Raw genomic sequence first — 15,976 nt, 5'->3', positions numbered from 1 at the left:
GGCCTGTGGTGTGTTTATGTATGGAGATGTAGAAGAATCCTAAAGGAGCTGAGAAAAGATTTACTGAATGTTGTATATGGAGTGTACAGTTTTAAAGAAGTGAGTCAAGGATGAAATATGGCTATGGCTATTGAGGAAACACTTAAGTTTGAAGACAAACACACTTCTTATGCTGCGATCGCACAATCACAGTGTAGACATTTTTATTGTTCCAAGTTGACTGCTTTCAACAGTCTTAAGCTGCCATCATCTGATGTTATGAAACTTATCATAAAATGGTCTTGTTACATTTCATGAAGTCAAAGCATAAAAGTCATTTGCCATATACACATGTCTTGACTTCATGTAATGTTACATTACAATTTTATAACAAGTTCCATAAGATCAGACGTTGACTGTTGAAATCAGTTATCTTGGAACAATAAGGCTCTGCTCTGTGATCACAGTGCACAAAGTGTGTTCATTTTTGATCCTACCATTTGCCCCAAAGCACAGCATGTCTACCTTACAAAGTCCTTAAGTTGAAGTGGGCTGACAGACTTAACTCTTGAGTGGGCACACTGCTTTTTATAACATGAGTGGGCATGTGGTGTACTTTGTACACGTGTACAGAATAGCTGCCTTTATATTACCAAGGTAAACATGGATGAGCAAAATCACAATTTAATCTTAGTTTAAATAAATGACGGTAAAATGAACTTACATTACAAAAGCTAAATCTCTGTTTCATTATACAATAATAAAATAACATTCATTGCAAACTCTGCAGTGGCCTACAAATGTTACCCTACAGTTGAAACTCACTCAAAGCATTAAACAATGCAGTTGCATCAGATCTGAGTCAATTTGTTCAATTGCTAATTATATTGGAGACAACTACCTCATTGTGGGATTGTGGTGCTAGCTTGGAATCTGGGTCATTTTCTTGCGTGGATCATAATTTTTTTTCTGAGCTAGTTTACTATTTATTTTATATTACTGCTACTGTCAAGAAGTGATGAAGAAAATAGAAGAGGAAGAAGATTATTGGGAGTGAACAGGAAGAAGAAATATCTTGATTGGGACACTGCTGCATGTGAATTTTCTGCAACAGAGAACTGTACAAGAACTGGAAGCAATGAGACGAAAAGGCAGCAACAGAATTTGAATGGAGGATGACATTAGAAGATGATGCACATTCAGATGGATGGGTGGGTGTGAGGGCATACATGCGGCAGGTGTGGAAAGGCAAGCTACCTTGAATTTGCCTATATGTAAGATGTTAGGTTAGTTAGGTTACCATATTGGTGCTAAACAAGCAACACAAATTTCTAACACTTACTTTCACAACTGTGTTACATATGTTTTTTTAAGTCAAAGATTATGACAGGTAGATGTCACATGTATGCTATACAAAATAACAAAATGAGAACAATGTACACAATATGTTTACTTACTTTGTGATTGTCATCACTGTATGATACAGTATTCCAAAAACAATGTAAAGTGCATATGAAACCCATAATGAATTAGTCAGAGCCGAAATTAAAAGTGCACTTCCTTGCAGCAGTGAACAAATTGTAAGAAATAATTCTCCAATCAGTTGCCAATTGAATCTTAACCAGCCACAGGCAAGAGATGAAATTGCTCCTAAAAAGAAAATAAATGCTGCATTAGCTTCTTATTACACATGCATGTCAAAATTGTATTTAAATAACAGATAGTTAGTGTTTATAAATATGAATGAAATATTTGAAAAGGTATTTATAATTTTTTAATAGCAGTCTACTAACACAAATCTTAAAAGTCAGCCATAATGTGTAAACAATAATGATGGAAGTTAATAAGTTTCCTACTACTGTCATTCTTTACAAAGTATGAAAAATTTCCCATTGGCCATTATAACTTCACATTATCACAGTCAGGTAACTCATTTTTCCTATTTCTTATTTTACTTCCAAAATCAGCATTGACAAGTGTATCAGCCTTCACACTTCACTTTAACATACTTAGATAATTAAACATTTACCAATTTCTTATTTCATTTCCAAAATTAGCATAGTTACTGTTCTTTAGGGAAAAATGCTAGACATGATTTATAATTCACTGACACATCATCATATGTTCCTTTTGTGCATGTCTCACAGAAACATATTCGTTTCATCATTAGTAATGTAGATTCACTTAGATGTGATTATAAATTTCTACAACCACTATTTTTGGTTTAACAGCAGTTCCCATCCATTATTCACATCATGTGATGAGCACCATTGTAAAATGTCTCAGTGTAACTGCTTGAGGTGGGTGTAATTGAACCTCATCTTTGCACAGAGACTATCAGGTGAACAGTGTTTCCACATGAAGGCCAAATGAATGTCTCACAATGAATGAAGACATTCTTCACACAACCTACCAGCTTCTGAAAGTGTAACACAGACGTTTCATCCTAAGCAGAATTCTCATACACTTTTACGAATACGGGGTGAGTCCAAGGTGAATAACTTAATGGGAACAGGATACAAATAGCAGTATATGGAATAAACTGCCCCCACTAATATCTGCACATACATATATTTTGACAATTATCATACACGTGCACATAGTACAAGGTATCATAACAGACTGAATTAACATGGCGGCTCGGATGAGTGAGCTGAGTCCCAAAGATTAATGTTGTCTATGGTCCGTATGACCTATCAACGCCACAACTTTTTTTATCTACCATTAGTTTCCAATGACATACATTTCTGATTGTGTCTTGCACAACTACACTGCTCTTGCATGATTGTGACACAACTGTTTCCAAATCACAAGATTTGTATGAATTGTTGTTTCTCTTTATTGTGCCTGTGACTGTATAATAATTCTTCACAGCTATCGGAAAGAGTAAGCCTGTTGAGGTATTTTCTGATACACATTACACATTTTCCTAAAATCTGAATATTAATGAAAATGGTTATCATGTGGTGCTGTAGGTAAACTTCATTTGAACTTAAACATCTATGGTCAAGTTGTTTGGAGATAAACTGTTCCTCTATTAAGTCACCACAATGAAACGTTTACAAATCTGTATCTTAGAAAATAGCTACCTAATTTTGTTTTTGCAGCCAATTAATTCACTTCAAATAATGCTGTTGGAGGAACATCTGCAACTGAGCATTATACCAGAGCTTTGTGTTTGCTGTTAATACACTGCAACCTATACTCGTCCATTGTGGTGCTCAGGGTCACTGCACAAACTTATAACACCTGAAGATGAGTGTATAAGAGCCCGATACCAGTCTTGTTTTAAATAAAAGAATCTTACAACTGCAGCAGTATTTTCAACCTCTGGTAATTCACTTCAGTAGCTCTTTCACAGATCATTATTATTTTTCTCCAATTTGAATTTTGTTATCGGAGACAGCTCACTGATACTGGATACAGTTATACTAGGAACTGGTATCCTGGTAACTGTACTGGTTATTTGTAACTATTTTAGGTATAATGGGAAGTATTTCATTTGCTCCATGAACAAAAACCTTGTGAGGTTACAAGTTTCAGAGCCAACATACAATGAAGAGGGATAGAAACCTTTGCAAAACAGTGCCAAAACTGAATCTTAAACATTTCTCTGTTGCACTTCTGTTCACAAGCTTACTGAGCTTCGGAAAATGACAGGTCCAACATCTGGTGCACAGAGTCAGTTCCCAACTCCCAGGAGATCCCTCTCCTCTGTCAGCAGCACAACATAACATGGCCATCATCAGCTGAAAATTCTCAGAGGGATGTGGCTGAGACCATTTCCCAGTGCAATGTATTTTGTAATCTCACAAGGTTTCATCCATAAAGTGAATGAAGTAATGCACACTATAACTAAAGTAATTAGGAACAAGCAATATTGTCGTCTGGTTACCAGTTGCTAATATAACTAAATAAAATTTCTGTGAGCTGTCTCCAATTATAAATTCAAACTAAAGATAAATAATAATAATCTGTGAAGCAGATCACAATACAAGACACAAAAATAACAGACCTTCCCTACCTAGGGTTCAGAGGGGGATATGTAATCTGCTACAAATGTATTCAACAACTTCCCGTCTAATATAAGGCAAGAAGTAGATAATTCCAACTACTTCAAAAGAAATTTAAACACAATCCCCATTGCTCTACAAATTGACAAGTTCCCTTAGGTATGTGATAAGTGGCAGTGGTCGGTGGGGAGTTGTGTGACAAGTAGTAATGTATTGCATATCTGCAGATGCACATGAATTGAGTGATATAGTCTATCTTCCTATTTACTTTTCATGCAAGCTTTTCACTGGTATTATCAAATTTATTTAATTGTTTAAGGAATGGAAGTACAAACGGTAACATTAATCTAAGTGAAACAGTGACACTGATGATATTCATGGAACCTGAACAACCAACACATAGAATAAAATTGTAAACTTATGAAAATGTGCCATATTTTGCACTCCTACTTACCAATAATTGTGTAAATTGCTTCTACTGCAGCATTATAAAGGAGCTGTTGTTCTTCCTTTTTGTTCTCGTTCAGAATAGAGTCCCACAAAAGTTGAATGTATGTCAATACCTGTAACAAGATGTATACTAGTCATCCTAATGGAGTAGTGGCACAGAATATTTTCAAGCTAATGCAACAAATGTTCAGAAATGATGATGATGATGATGATGATCATGATGATGATGATAATGAAGATGTCAGGTTTAATCTCCCTTCCTATGTAGAATGCCTTTGTATGAGTATTTAGAGATTAAATTATAATGTTAATGAATGTATGGAGGAAAGTTATACTGAATAGGTGTCCATACCTGTTCCCCATTTCGAAAATTTTTTATATGGACGCAACAGGATAAGCTACTATAATGAAAGTTTTATGATCGCAGGAGCATCAGGAACCAATCCCTTTGAAAGAGAAATGTTTGATTCAACGACTCAAAAGCTTCATGAATATCTGAACTAGTGACATGTGAAATCTCTCCTAGGTACCAAACACAAAGCCATTTGGAGGAAATGGCTGGATCATATGTTCCACTTCAGGCTGTTGCGGGATGATGAAGCCCTCCGACTTGCTAGTGTAGGAATGTGATGGGTTACTATCCTGAAATCAAACACTTCCACTTTATATTTCAATATAGATGTATATTTAAGTAAAAGCATCTACACGTGTATATACAACAAGTCACATAATCATCTCAAACTTTTCATCCAAAGAACTCGTGAGTGGAGAGAGAGTCCTCGTTTGCAGGTCGATGTTTATACTGATGCCACACTGGTCTTGCACCTCATGTCTCATTCAGTCAACTTTTGTTTTAGTGCTAAATGACTGCCCTTTAGTTCCTTCATATATACACTCCTGGAAATGGAAAAAAGAACACATTGACACCGGTGTGTCAGACCCACCATACTTGCTCCGGACACTGCGGGAGGGCTGTACAAGCAATGATCACACGCACGGCACAGCGGACACACCAGGAACCGCGGTGTTGGCCGTCGAATGGCGCTAGCTGCGCAGCATTTGTGCACCGCCGCCGTCAGTGTCAGCCAGTTTGCCGTGGCATACGGAGCTCCATCGCAGTCTTTAACACTGGTAGCATGCCGCGACAGCGTGGACGTGAACCGTATGTGCAGTTGACGGAGTTTGAGCGAGGGCGTATAGTGGGCATGCGGGAGGCCGGGTGGACGTACCACCGAATTGCTCAACACGTGGGGCGTGAGGTCTCCACAGTACATCGATGTTGTCGCCAGTGGTCGGCGGAAGGTGCACGTGCCCGTCGACCTGGGACCGGACCGCAGCGACGCACGGATGCAAAACCAAGACCGTAGGATCCTACGCAGTGCCGTAGGGGACCGCACCGCCACTTCCCAGCAAATTAGGGACACTGTTGCTCCTGGGGTATCGGCGAGGACCATTCGCAACCGTCTCCATGAAGCTGGGCTACGGTCCCGCACACCGTTAGGCCGTCTTCCGCTCACGCCCCAACATTGTGCAGCCCGCCTCCAGTGGTGTCGAGACAGGCGTGAATGGAGGGACGAATGGAGACGTGTCGTCTTCAGCGATGAGAGTCGCTTCTGCCTTGGTGCCAATGATGGTCGTATGCGTGTGTGGCGCCGTGCAGGTGAGGGCCACAATCAGGACTGCATACGACCGAGGCACACAGGGCCAACACCCGGCATCATGGTGTGGGGAGCGATCTCCTACACTGGCCGTACACCACTGGTGATCGTCGAGGGGACACTGAATAGTGCACAGTACATCCAAACCGTCATCGAACCCATCGTTCCACCATTCCTAGACCGGCAAGGGAACTTGCTGTTCCAACAGGACAATGCACGTCCGCATGTATCCCGTGCCACCCAATGTGCTCTAGAAGGTGTAAGTCAACTACCCTCGCCAGCAAGATCTCTGGATCTGTCCCCCATTGAGCATCTTTGGGACTGGGTGAAGCGTCGTCTCGCGCGGTCTGCACGTCCAGCACGAACGCTGGTCCAACTGAGGCGCCAGGTGGAAATGGCATGGCAAGCCGTTCCACAGGACTACATCCAGCATCTCTACGATCGTCTCCATGGGAGAATAGCAGCCTGCATTGCTGCGAAAGGTGGATATACACTGTACTAGTGCCGACATTGTGCATGCTCTGTTGCCTGTGTCCATGTGCCTGTGGTTCTGTCAGTGTGATCATGTGATGTATCTGACCCCAGGAATGTGTCAATATAGTTTTCCCTTCCTGGGACAATGAATTCACGGTGTTCTTATTTCAATTTCCAGGAGTGTATGTTTTGCTAGTTAATCCCTTTACTAGTAATGGTATGCTTAATAACCAGACTATACATTTATTAGCTTTTGAGAATAACTACATTACAACAGTGGACATCAAAACAATAAAATACGCCTTAGCTATAGAAGAAGGCACACAGTCATTGATTACTTATAAATACAAAGGCATGCTTTGATGCATCTTGTAATACTAAGATTACCATGTCTTTGGAGCCTTTTGGATAATATTTGGAGTTTGGTGAATGGAGTATTGTTTGATTATTCTGCAGTGACAAAAGTGGCCAGAGCATTAAGTAAGCGGAAGAGAAAAGCAGATGTATTTATTAATCATTTCTCATCAGAAATAACTGTTCCAGTGAAACAAAAATTTTTGATCTAACTGTCATCTTTTAAAATTTTAATGGTTCAAATTTTTAAGGTAGTAATATATGAGATAGCACACAATGGCTCAGATTCTGCATCCCTGCATCAATATCTTAGAATCCATACCTCCATACCAAAATTACAGAGGAGGAGGAGAGAAGTGTTTAATGTCTTATTGACAATGAGAACATTAAAGGTGGAGCACAAGCTCAGTTAGGAAAGGATGGGGAAGGAAAGTGACCATGCTGTTTCGTAGGAATCAGCCTAACATTTCCCTTAAGTGATTTGGGGAAAGCATGGAAAACGTAAATGAGGATGGCCAGACAGAGGTTTGAAGCAGTGTCCTTCTGAATGTGAGTCCAGTGTGCTAACTACTTCATTACCCCACATGGTACCAAAATCACAGGCTCTCATTCATTTGTCATGTGGTACTTAATTTAATTTTCCTGAAAATTGATTAAGGGATACCTACTCTGTCAAAAGTTCACACACTCCAGCTCACCATATTCCACTTTTTTAGGAGAATTCAAAAAATCATTGCTAGATTACAGTAGATAATAAATAAGACTTTATCGTAATAATGTTAGATGCCTCAACCTTCGTTAGTCACTGTCCTCAACCATCCAGTCCCCTCCCTGTTCCCATTCCAGCACTACACAGCTGTCATTTCACCGCCACACCCAGTCTTTCAATTTCTTTTTATTTCTTGCCTTTCAGCTACTTAACCCTTCCCCCCTCCGCACCTTCTCTCCTGCCCACCGTCTAAACTGCAACACTTCACTGCCCGCCACTCCCACCATACTATCCCTCCCCCTCCCCGCCCCAGCCTCCTCCTTAGCCCCACTCCCATCATGCACTGGTGCTGCTGCTCGCAGTGTAGTTTCAGCTCTCTGAGACTGCAGACATGTGTGCAAGTTGCTTTTGCATGAGCGTGTGTGTGCGTGTGTCTATGTGTGTCTACTGCTGACAAAGGCCTTAATGGCCGAAAGCTACGATTGTGTGAATCTTTTTATTGTGCCTACGGCGACTCAGCATCTCTGCTATATGATGAGTAGCAACTTTCCTTCTCTGGTGTTGTTAGATGCATGTAGCATTTATACAAGGTTTCCTGAGATGCCTGACCGAGATATGTCAAAGTTTGACGTGATGTTTTTATGTCTTTATCAAATCTGAGAAAACTCAGCTTGAACAAGTCAGGTTGTTGCAAGTCAGATTGTTGCAAGTCAGGTTATAATATTTTATTTTAAATTGTTTATTTATTTAAAATAAAATACATCAGCTCCTTCAAAAATCCTGTTCGCAAACTAATATCTACATGTTAGATTTCATCTTTTTTTCTGCTTCTCAACCCCAAAAATAAATAAAATATTCAAAAAATTTCATTTTACATGCACACAGAATCAAACTGATGACACATGAGAGAAGAATTTCTAAATTTCATATTATTTTCACTAGTCTGCAGACATATATAATTGTATGAAAATAAGCAAACTATTGAGATACTTCAACACAAAATTTCTATCAAGTATAACCATCTTACATAATAGTGAACTTTAATATTGTTTGGCTTACTCAATTTGCTCTAGTGTAGAATGGAAGTTCACATTACATTTCAGCTCAATGTAACACAAGCAGTTTTTTCCAGATTATTTACTTCAGAAATCTGGATCATTACAAGAAGAGAGAATAACTAAACACTACTCGCCCTCAGTACAGCTGATACACATTAGAAACCATTGTTAACTTTTAAGACTTCAGTTCCCCTCATTTTTACAGTGGTTATGGAGGGGGAGGATCTGGTCACCCACAATCTGGGGTCTGACTGACCTAGTTCACTCCACAATCTTCTCAGACCTACCCCACTTGCCTTCTTGGCAAAAGTAACTAACAGCTCCTAATTTGGACCTCTGTAGTCATTTATGTAACTGAGATGCTATAGGTCATGAAGGCCTGATCACAGTGATGTGATGGGTGGATACCAGATGGCTGTCTGATGGCCTGTCATAAAAACAGCAATGTCAGATACTCATTTTGTGCCCAAACGCAATAGTCATAGATGTACTAGACAACAGCCAGTGATGTGTGTGTGCACTGTGGTGGCTGTTGTGACAGTGCCACGAGATTTAAAAGTGCTGCTGAGCGCGGGAGCGCCACCTGGCTATGAACGGCGCTGGCCACATGTCACGGCACGGCAGTGGAGTGACAGATTCGGAGTTGGAAGCATGTAACTTGCTATTGCTCTACGTTGTATATCCACGCAATTTATTAGGATTAAAGGTTATATCACCTTTTGGCGACGAGGTCGGATATTTTTTTTGCTGCGTTGTGGAATTGTGTGTTCGTGTCGGGGCAGACATGGGACAGCTTATGCAAGCACTCATTCACCAACAAACACAGCTGACGGTTGCTATTCAAGTGCAACAAACACAGCTGACAGCTGCTATTCAGGCATTGTCGACGTTGCTTACTCATCGTCTGTCTTCCTCTTCTCCACCTCCGTTCCCTCCTTACGACAAGGCCGCTGAAGACTGGGAGGATTATGAGAAGCGTTTGCGGTTACACTTCTTGGTTTTCGGCATTGTCGACGCTCCTATGTGTAAGTCGTTATTTCTATCTTGGATTTCCCCATGGATCTATCAGCTGCTATCTCAGTTAGCCCCTCTGCGGGAACCTGCCTCTCTGTCCTTCCAAGAAATGTGTGACTTATTGTCTAACTATTACCGAAAAAACACCCATGTCGTTGCCGCCCGCGTGGCGTTCTACCAGTGTTGTAAACAGCCCCATCAATCTTACCGGGCTTGGGCGGCGGAACTACACGGTCTGAGTAGGAAATGTCAGTTTGTCATGGACACTCATCATGAGTCTTATGCTGATTCAATGGTTCGGGACGCTATTCTGCGGCTTGCTCCTGATAAAGAAGTTCAGCAACGTGCCTTACAACTGCCAAACCCGTCGTTGTCCGAAGTTCTCAGCATCGCTCAATCTTTTGAAGTGTCTCACGCTGCTGGTGCGCAAATAGACGCGTGGTGTGATGTGGGCGCTGTACAGACCACTTTCGATGCAGACAATTTGCCTGTTTCACAGGGGAACGACGACGTGGCGGCGGTTCACTCATGTCAACAACATCGCGTCGGGCCACCCCGCTCGCAGCGAAAACAGCAACCACAGAAGCCGGTTCGTTCCGCACTTCCTTCTTGTCCACATTGTTTCATACAGCATGACAGGTCCGCGTGTCCAAAACGTTGGGCCACGTGTAATTCATGTCGGAAAAAAGGCCACATTGCTTCTGTGTGTCAGTCCCCTAAAGTTCCTGTCAGCGAGGACGAGGCATCGGACATGGATGTTAACTGTGTGCTTTCTCAAACAAATAAGTTGTTTGTTACGGTTCGTGTTCTGGATAAAGACATTCGCATGCAAGTGGACACTGGCTCTGCAGTAACTCTCATTAATTCTCGCACGTATTTGGCGTTGGGCTCCCCTCACTTGTCTCCCGTTACGCGGAATCTGCGAACTTATAATAAGCAGAAAATTCCTATCGTTGGCCAGTTTGATGCTTCCACTGCCTACAAGTCTGTTGTTAGGCCCCTCACGTCTTATGTGGTGGATCATGCGGGCACGGAAAACCTGTTCGGTTATGATGCTTTCCAGTTGTTCGGGTTCTCCATTGATGATGATGTGCACTTCATATCTGAGGATATTGCGTATCAACAGCTGGATGGATTGTGTTCTGAATTCTCGTCCGTGTTCTCTGCTGGTCTGAGTCATGCCAAGGATTTTGATCCCACATTACTCTTAAGCCGATGGCTTGCCCTAAGTTTTTCCGGGCATGCCCTATTCCGATGGCGTTGCGTGCACCTGTAAAGGCTGAGGTAGACAGGTTAACAGCTTCAGGGATTCTCCTTCCTGTTACCTCCAGCGAATGGGCATCGCCAATCGTGGTGGTTTCTAAACCAAACGGGAGTCTGCGATTGTGTGGTGATTTTAAAGCCACTGTCAACACTCAGAGCCTCATTGACGCTTATCCTATTCCCCGTCCACAGGAGTTATTTACCAAGCTCGCTGGGGGCCAGTTCTTTTCCAAACTTGACTTGTCGGAGGCGTACCATCAGTTGCCGTTGGATGCTTCTTCCAAGGAATTTCTCGTCATCAACACTCCTTGTGGGTTGTATCAGTACCAGCGGTTACCATTTGGCGTCGCTAGTGCGCCGGCCATTTTTTAGCAGTTTTTGGAACAGCTCACGGCTTCCGTTCCCAGCTGCATCAACTACCTGGATGACATTGTTGTCACGGGGGCCTCCACTGAGGAGCACCTTCGCTGTTTCGGGTTCTGCATTCAGCTGGGTTGAAGTGCAATCTGGACAAGTCACAGTTCTTCCAACCCTCCATTGTGTATCTTGGTTTCCACTTGTCCCATGAGGGTATACGTCCTCTACGACAGCACGTTGCGGCCATTACCGCTCTACCCCGGCCATCTACGAGCAAAGAACTTCAGGCGTTTCTAGGCAAGATTGCTTATTATCACAAATTCATCCCATCCGCGGTGGTGGTAGCTCATCCTCTGCATCAGCTGTTACGCAAAAACGTTCCTTTCTGTTGGTCCGACGAGTGTGAGCAGGCTTTTGTCCGCCTGAAGGCTCATTTGCAGTCGGCCCCTTGTCTTGCCACATTCCGTCCAGGTCAGCACTTGGTTCTGGCGACTGACGCGTCCCAGTATGGCCTAGGGGCTGTTCTCGCCCATCGGTATGAGGATGGGTCGGAACGACCCATCGCCTACGCTTCCAAGACCCTCAACGATGCCCAATGGCATTACTCTCAAGTCGAAAAGGAGGCGCTCGCTATCATTTATGCTCTAAGAAAGTTCAGTGTTTTTTTGTATGGTTCTAAGTTTCACCTCATCACCAACCACAAGCCGCTGGTCGCTCTGTTCAGCCCCTCGGCGTCGCTTCCGGATAAGGCAGCTCACCGCCTGCAACGTTGGGCCTTATACTTGTCTCGTTTTCACTATGAGATTCACTATCGCCCCACGGCCCAGCACGCCAACGCTGACACGTTGTTGCGTTTGCCGATGGGCCCCGACCTGGTTTTCGATCGAGATGAACTCCTCTGTTTCCACATTGATGAGGAAGAACGTCGTGCGGTTGAGGGTTTTCCACTTACAGGTTCGCAGGTCGCATCGGCTACTGCGCGGGACCCGGTCCTGCGTCAGGTGATTGGTTTTGTTCAACGGGGTTGGCCGGACAGGACCAAGGGCCGGGCATCAGATCCCCTTCGCAACTACCATGCCTTGCGCCTTCGTCTGTCTGTTCGTGAGGGTGTTGTTCTTCTGGCCATGGATGGCGCATCTCCTCGGGTCGTGGTGCCAGCCTCTCTTCGCAAAGATGTTCTCAAACTATTGCATGAAGGCCATTGGGGGATTTCTCGGACTAAGTCCCTGGCCCGCAGGCACGTTTATTGGCTCGGTATTGATTCAGACATCGCCCACATGGTCGCTGCGTGTGGTCAGTGTGCTCAACAACTGGCTGCACCCCGTACAATGCCCTCTCCATGGCCTGATCCAGCGCAGCCGTGGGAACAGGTGCACACTGACTTTGCCGGCACATTCCTCGGCGCTTATTGGCTACTGTTGATTGACGCCTTCTCGAAGTTTCCGTTTGTTGTTCGATGTCCGTCGCCCACCACTGTGGCAACGACGCTGGCTTTGTCCAAAATCTTTGCGCTAGAAGGTCTTCCATCCACGATTGTCATGGACAATGGCCCTCAGTTCTCTTCACAGGCCTTCCATGATTTTTGTACTGGACAAGGGATTCATCATGTTACAGCAACGCCCTTCCATCCGCAATCGAATGGGGAGGTCGAGCGCCTTGTCCGCACTTTCAAAAGCCAGATGAAAAAATTCCTTAGTGATTTTTCCACAGATGACACTCTGTTGCAATTTCTGAGTTCTTATCGCTTCACGCCTCTGGGTGATCGCAGCCCTGCTGATCTCTTGCATGGCCGCCAACCGCGAACTCTACTGCACCTGCTTCACTCTGTCAGGCCTTGTGCTGTGTCCCCCAGTGCGGGCAAGTACTCGGTGGGCGCCGACGTGTAGGCACGGGGCTACGGATCTCGCCCTAAATGGATTCCAGGTGTGGTCAAGGCTCTTCGCGGCCGCTGGCTTTGTGAAATACGTACGGACGACGGCATGGTTGTTCACCATTACGACCAGATGCGCCCACGAGTGGTGGCCACGCCGGTGCCACCGCCCCTTCTTTTGGCTCCACCAGCCCGAGAAGCCAGTCCTGTCACTGCTGCCGATCTTCCATGCGTGTTGCTGAAGCCGACGTCGCTACCGCTTCCGAGTATGCCGGAACCGGCCCCAGTCGCGACGCCGCCTTCTCTGTGACCCATCTTGCTGGAGCACACCCCAAGGTCCACGACACCTATGGCTGCTGCTTTGGAGTTTTCACCCATCATCTCGTCCAGGAGGCCCGTTCCACGCTCAAGCTTCCGTCCTGGACATTTTCGACCATACTCTCGTGTTTCTCCGTGGGATCTTCTCGGGGCCTCCCGAGAGGCCATGGATGTCTCCGTACTGTCCGTGTCTCCAAGGAAGTGAGTTTTTTTTTTCAAGGGGGGAAAAGTGTTGTGACAGTGCCATGAGATTTAATAGTGCCGCTATGTCAGTATGCGAACACAGCGATAGAGGCACTCCGCAGCTCCGCCGAGCGCGGGAGCGCCACCTGGCTATGAACGGCGCCGGCCGCATGTCACGGCACGGCAGTGGAGTGACAGATTCGGAGTTGGAAGCATGTAACTTGCTATTGCTCTACGTTGTATATCCATGCAATTTATTAGGATTAATGGTTATAACAGTGGCCCTTCCTGATGGCTAACACAGTGTGTTCCCCTAGATGACAGGCAGCATGTAAGTGAGGCTACACGGTCGGCAATACGGGCTGGTGTCAAATTGAGTATGGGAGAGGTCTGTTGAATTGCTGTTGGCAAAGGTAACCACACAGGCGAGCAGGAATAAGTGACTGCGTGAGGGACACGCTAGAGCATGGAGAACCTCACCGTGGACCCCGACACGCAGTCACTTATTACTCAAAAGGTGGTCCGCCATTTGGTAGCAGCATTCAGACTCGGAGCAGACAGCGAGTTCACTGCTAGTGAAGACAGAGTCGGGCAACAGAAGTTCACTGATCCATTTCGACTTGGGCATTGGTGTAGATTTCCCCTTGTAACTGGGTACTGGTGGTGACTGCACAATCCCTGTCTAAAATTGGCAATATATACACCGTCCTGGCCTGCTATCATTTCCGAGATGGCGGTGCTTTTGTCTCTAAGCCACAACAGCATTGAGGAGCAAGGTGTGACTAGTGGCTGACCACACTACTGTTGCCCCGACTTTCCTTCATTTTGGCAACTGTATAGTGATTTAGCCTCCCACAAGCAGTTTCCATAGTGTCAGCATAATCAGCTTTACACAAAATCACCTAACTGTCCCCATAATGTGGCTTGTGTCACTTTAGTGTGGTGTCTCCTGTTTAGTCAGTTATAGGACTTTTCTGCTGTGACAGGCAGAGCTGTGGTGCAACATGCCTCCCCTCTTCGGAATTTCTGGGCCACCGGATCAGGGACCATCTATATCTCTGGAAAAAGTCTTGGCAAAACATCTCATAATTTGTGATACATATGCAACACGTGTTGATTTCTCTTATAAAATCTAGAATGAAGCACAACATTTAGTGACTACTTACGTACCATTCATTATTTCCTAAGGTTGACCCAATTCACTGACAACTGATGCCCTGGGACTTCACATGGGTGGGCAGTTTTCCATCTAACATGGATGCAGTCTACACAAACCACAGTCAGAACCAGGATGGTGCTAGAAATTCAGATGCTCATCATTAAGACTTTCGGCATCAATCATTACAGTAATGTTGAACATGCTGGAGCATCTTTCCCACAGTAATGCATCCTTTTGTGGCTGCTATTGATCAAGTGAACTTCCCTAAATTTTCACACATACCCAATACTTCATTAAACCATAATGCAATAAATACAGAACAAACTAATTAAATAATATGCACAGCTCTTTCTTTTTAACAAATTCCCTTAACAAATCATCTTTTAAAAGCATAAATCTTACTAATTTGATTTTTATACTTCTTACCCCCCCCCCCCCAAGAACCATGGACCTTGCCGTTGGTGGGGAGGCTTGCGTGCCTCAGCGATACAGATAGCCGTACCGTAGGTGCAACCACAACAGAGGGGTATCTGTTGAGAGGCCAGACAAACGCATGGTTTCTGAAGATGGGCAGCAGAGTTTTCAGTAGTTGCTGGGGCAACAGTCTGGAGGATTGACTGATCTGGCCTTGTAACACTAACCAAAACAGCCTTGCTGTGCTGGTACTGCTAACGGCTGAAAGTAAGGGGAAACTACAGCCGTAATTTTTCCCGAGGGCATGCAGCTTCACTGGATGGTTAACTGATGATGGCATCCTCTTGGGTAAAATATTCCAGAGGTGAAATAGTCCCCCATTCGGATCTTCGGGTGGGGACTACTCAGGAGGACGCCATTACCAGGAGAAAGGAGTATATAGAGGGTCTATATAAGGGCAGTGTACTTGAGGACAATATTATAGAAATGGAAGAGGATGTATATGAAGATGAAATGGGAGATACGATACTGCGTGACGAGTTTGACAGAGCAATGCAAGACCTGAGTCGAAACAAGGCCCCGGGAGTAGACAACATTCCATTAGAACTACTGACAGCCTTGGGAGAGCCAGTCCTAACAAAACTCTACCATCTGGTGAGCAAGATGTATGAGACAGGCGAAACACCCTCAGACTTCAAGAAGA

At 44.3% G+C, this 15,976-nt stretch overlaps 1 protein-coding gene across 10 annotated transcripts in view; it reads right to left on the bottom strand.

Moving 5' to 3' along the window:
• LOC126456768 (thiamine transporter 1-like) overlaps positions 1-15,976 on the bottom strand; it is a 619,041-nt gene that overhangs the window by 146,679 nt on the left and 456,386 nt on the right. For all 10 annotated transcript variants that reach the window (XR_007585386.1, XM_050092528.1, XM_050092526.1 and 7 more), the window contains exons 6-7: positions 4,447-4,555; positions 1,437-1,629 (exon numbers count right to left, since the gene is read on the bottom strand). Coding sequence is in view for 9 of the 10 variants with exons in the window: in XM_050092528.1 (XP_049948485.1) it covers positions 1,437-1,629; positions 4,447-4,555 (302 nt within the window). In the remaining variant the exon portion in view is untranslated. The remainder of the gene's footprint in view (positions 1-1,436; positions 1,630-4,446; positions 4,556-15,976) is intronic.

The sequence above is a fragment of the Schistocerca serialis genome, chromosome 2, assembly GCF_023864345.2.
Source record: "Schistocerca serialis cubense isolate TAMUIC-IGC-003099 chromosome 2, iqSchSeri2.2, whole genome shotgun sequence".
In the NCBI taxonomy this organism is placed as follows: domain Eukaryota; kingdom Metazoa; phylum Arthropoda; class Insecta; order Orthoptera; family Acrididae; genus Schistocerca; species Schistocerca serialis.
Note: the sequence above shows the minus strand (reverse complement) of the source record. Positions and strands in the feature narration are given on the sequence as shown.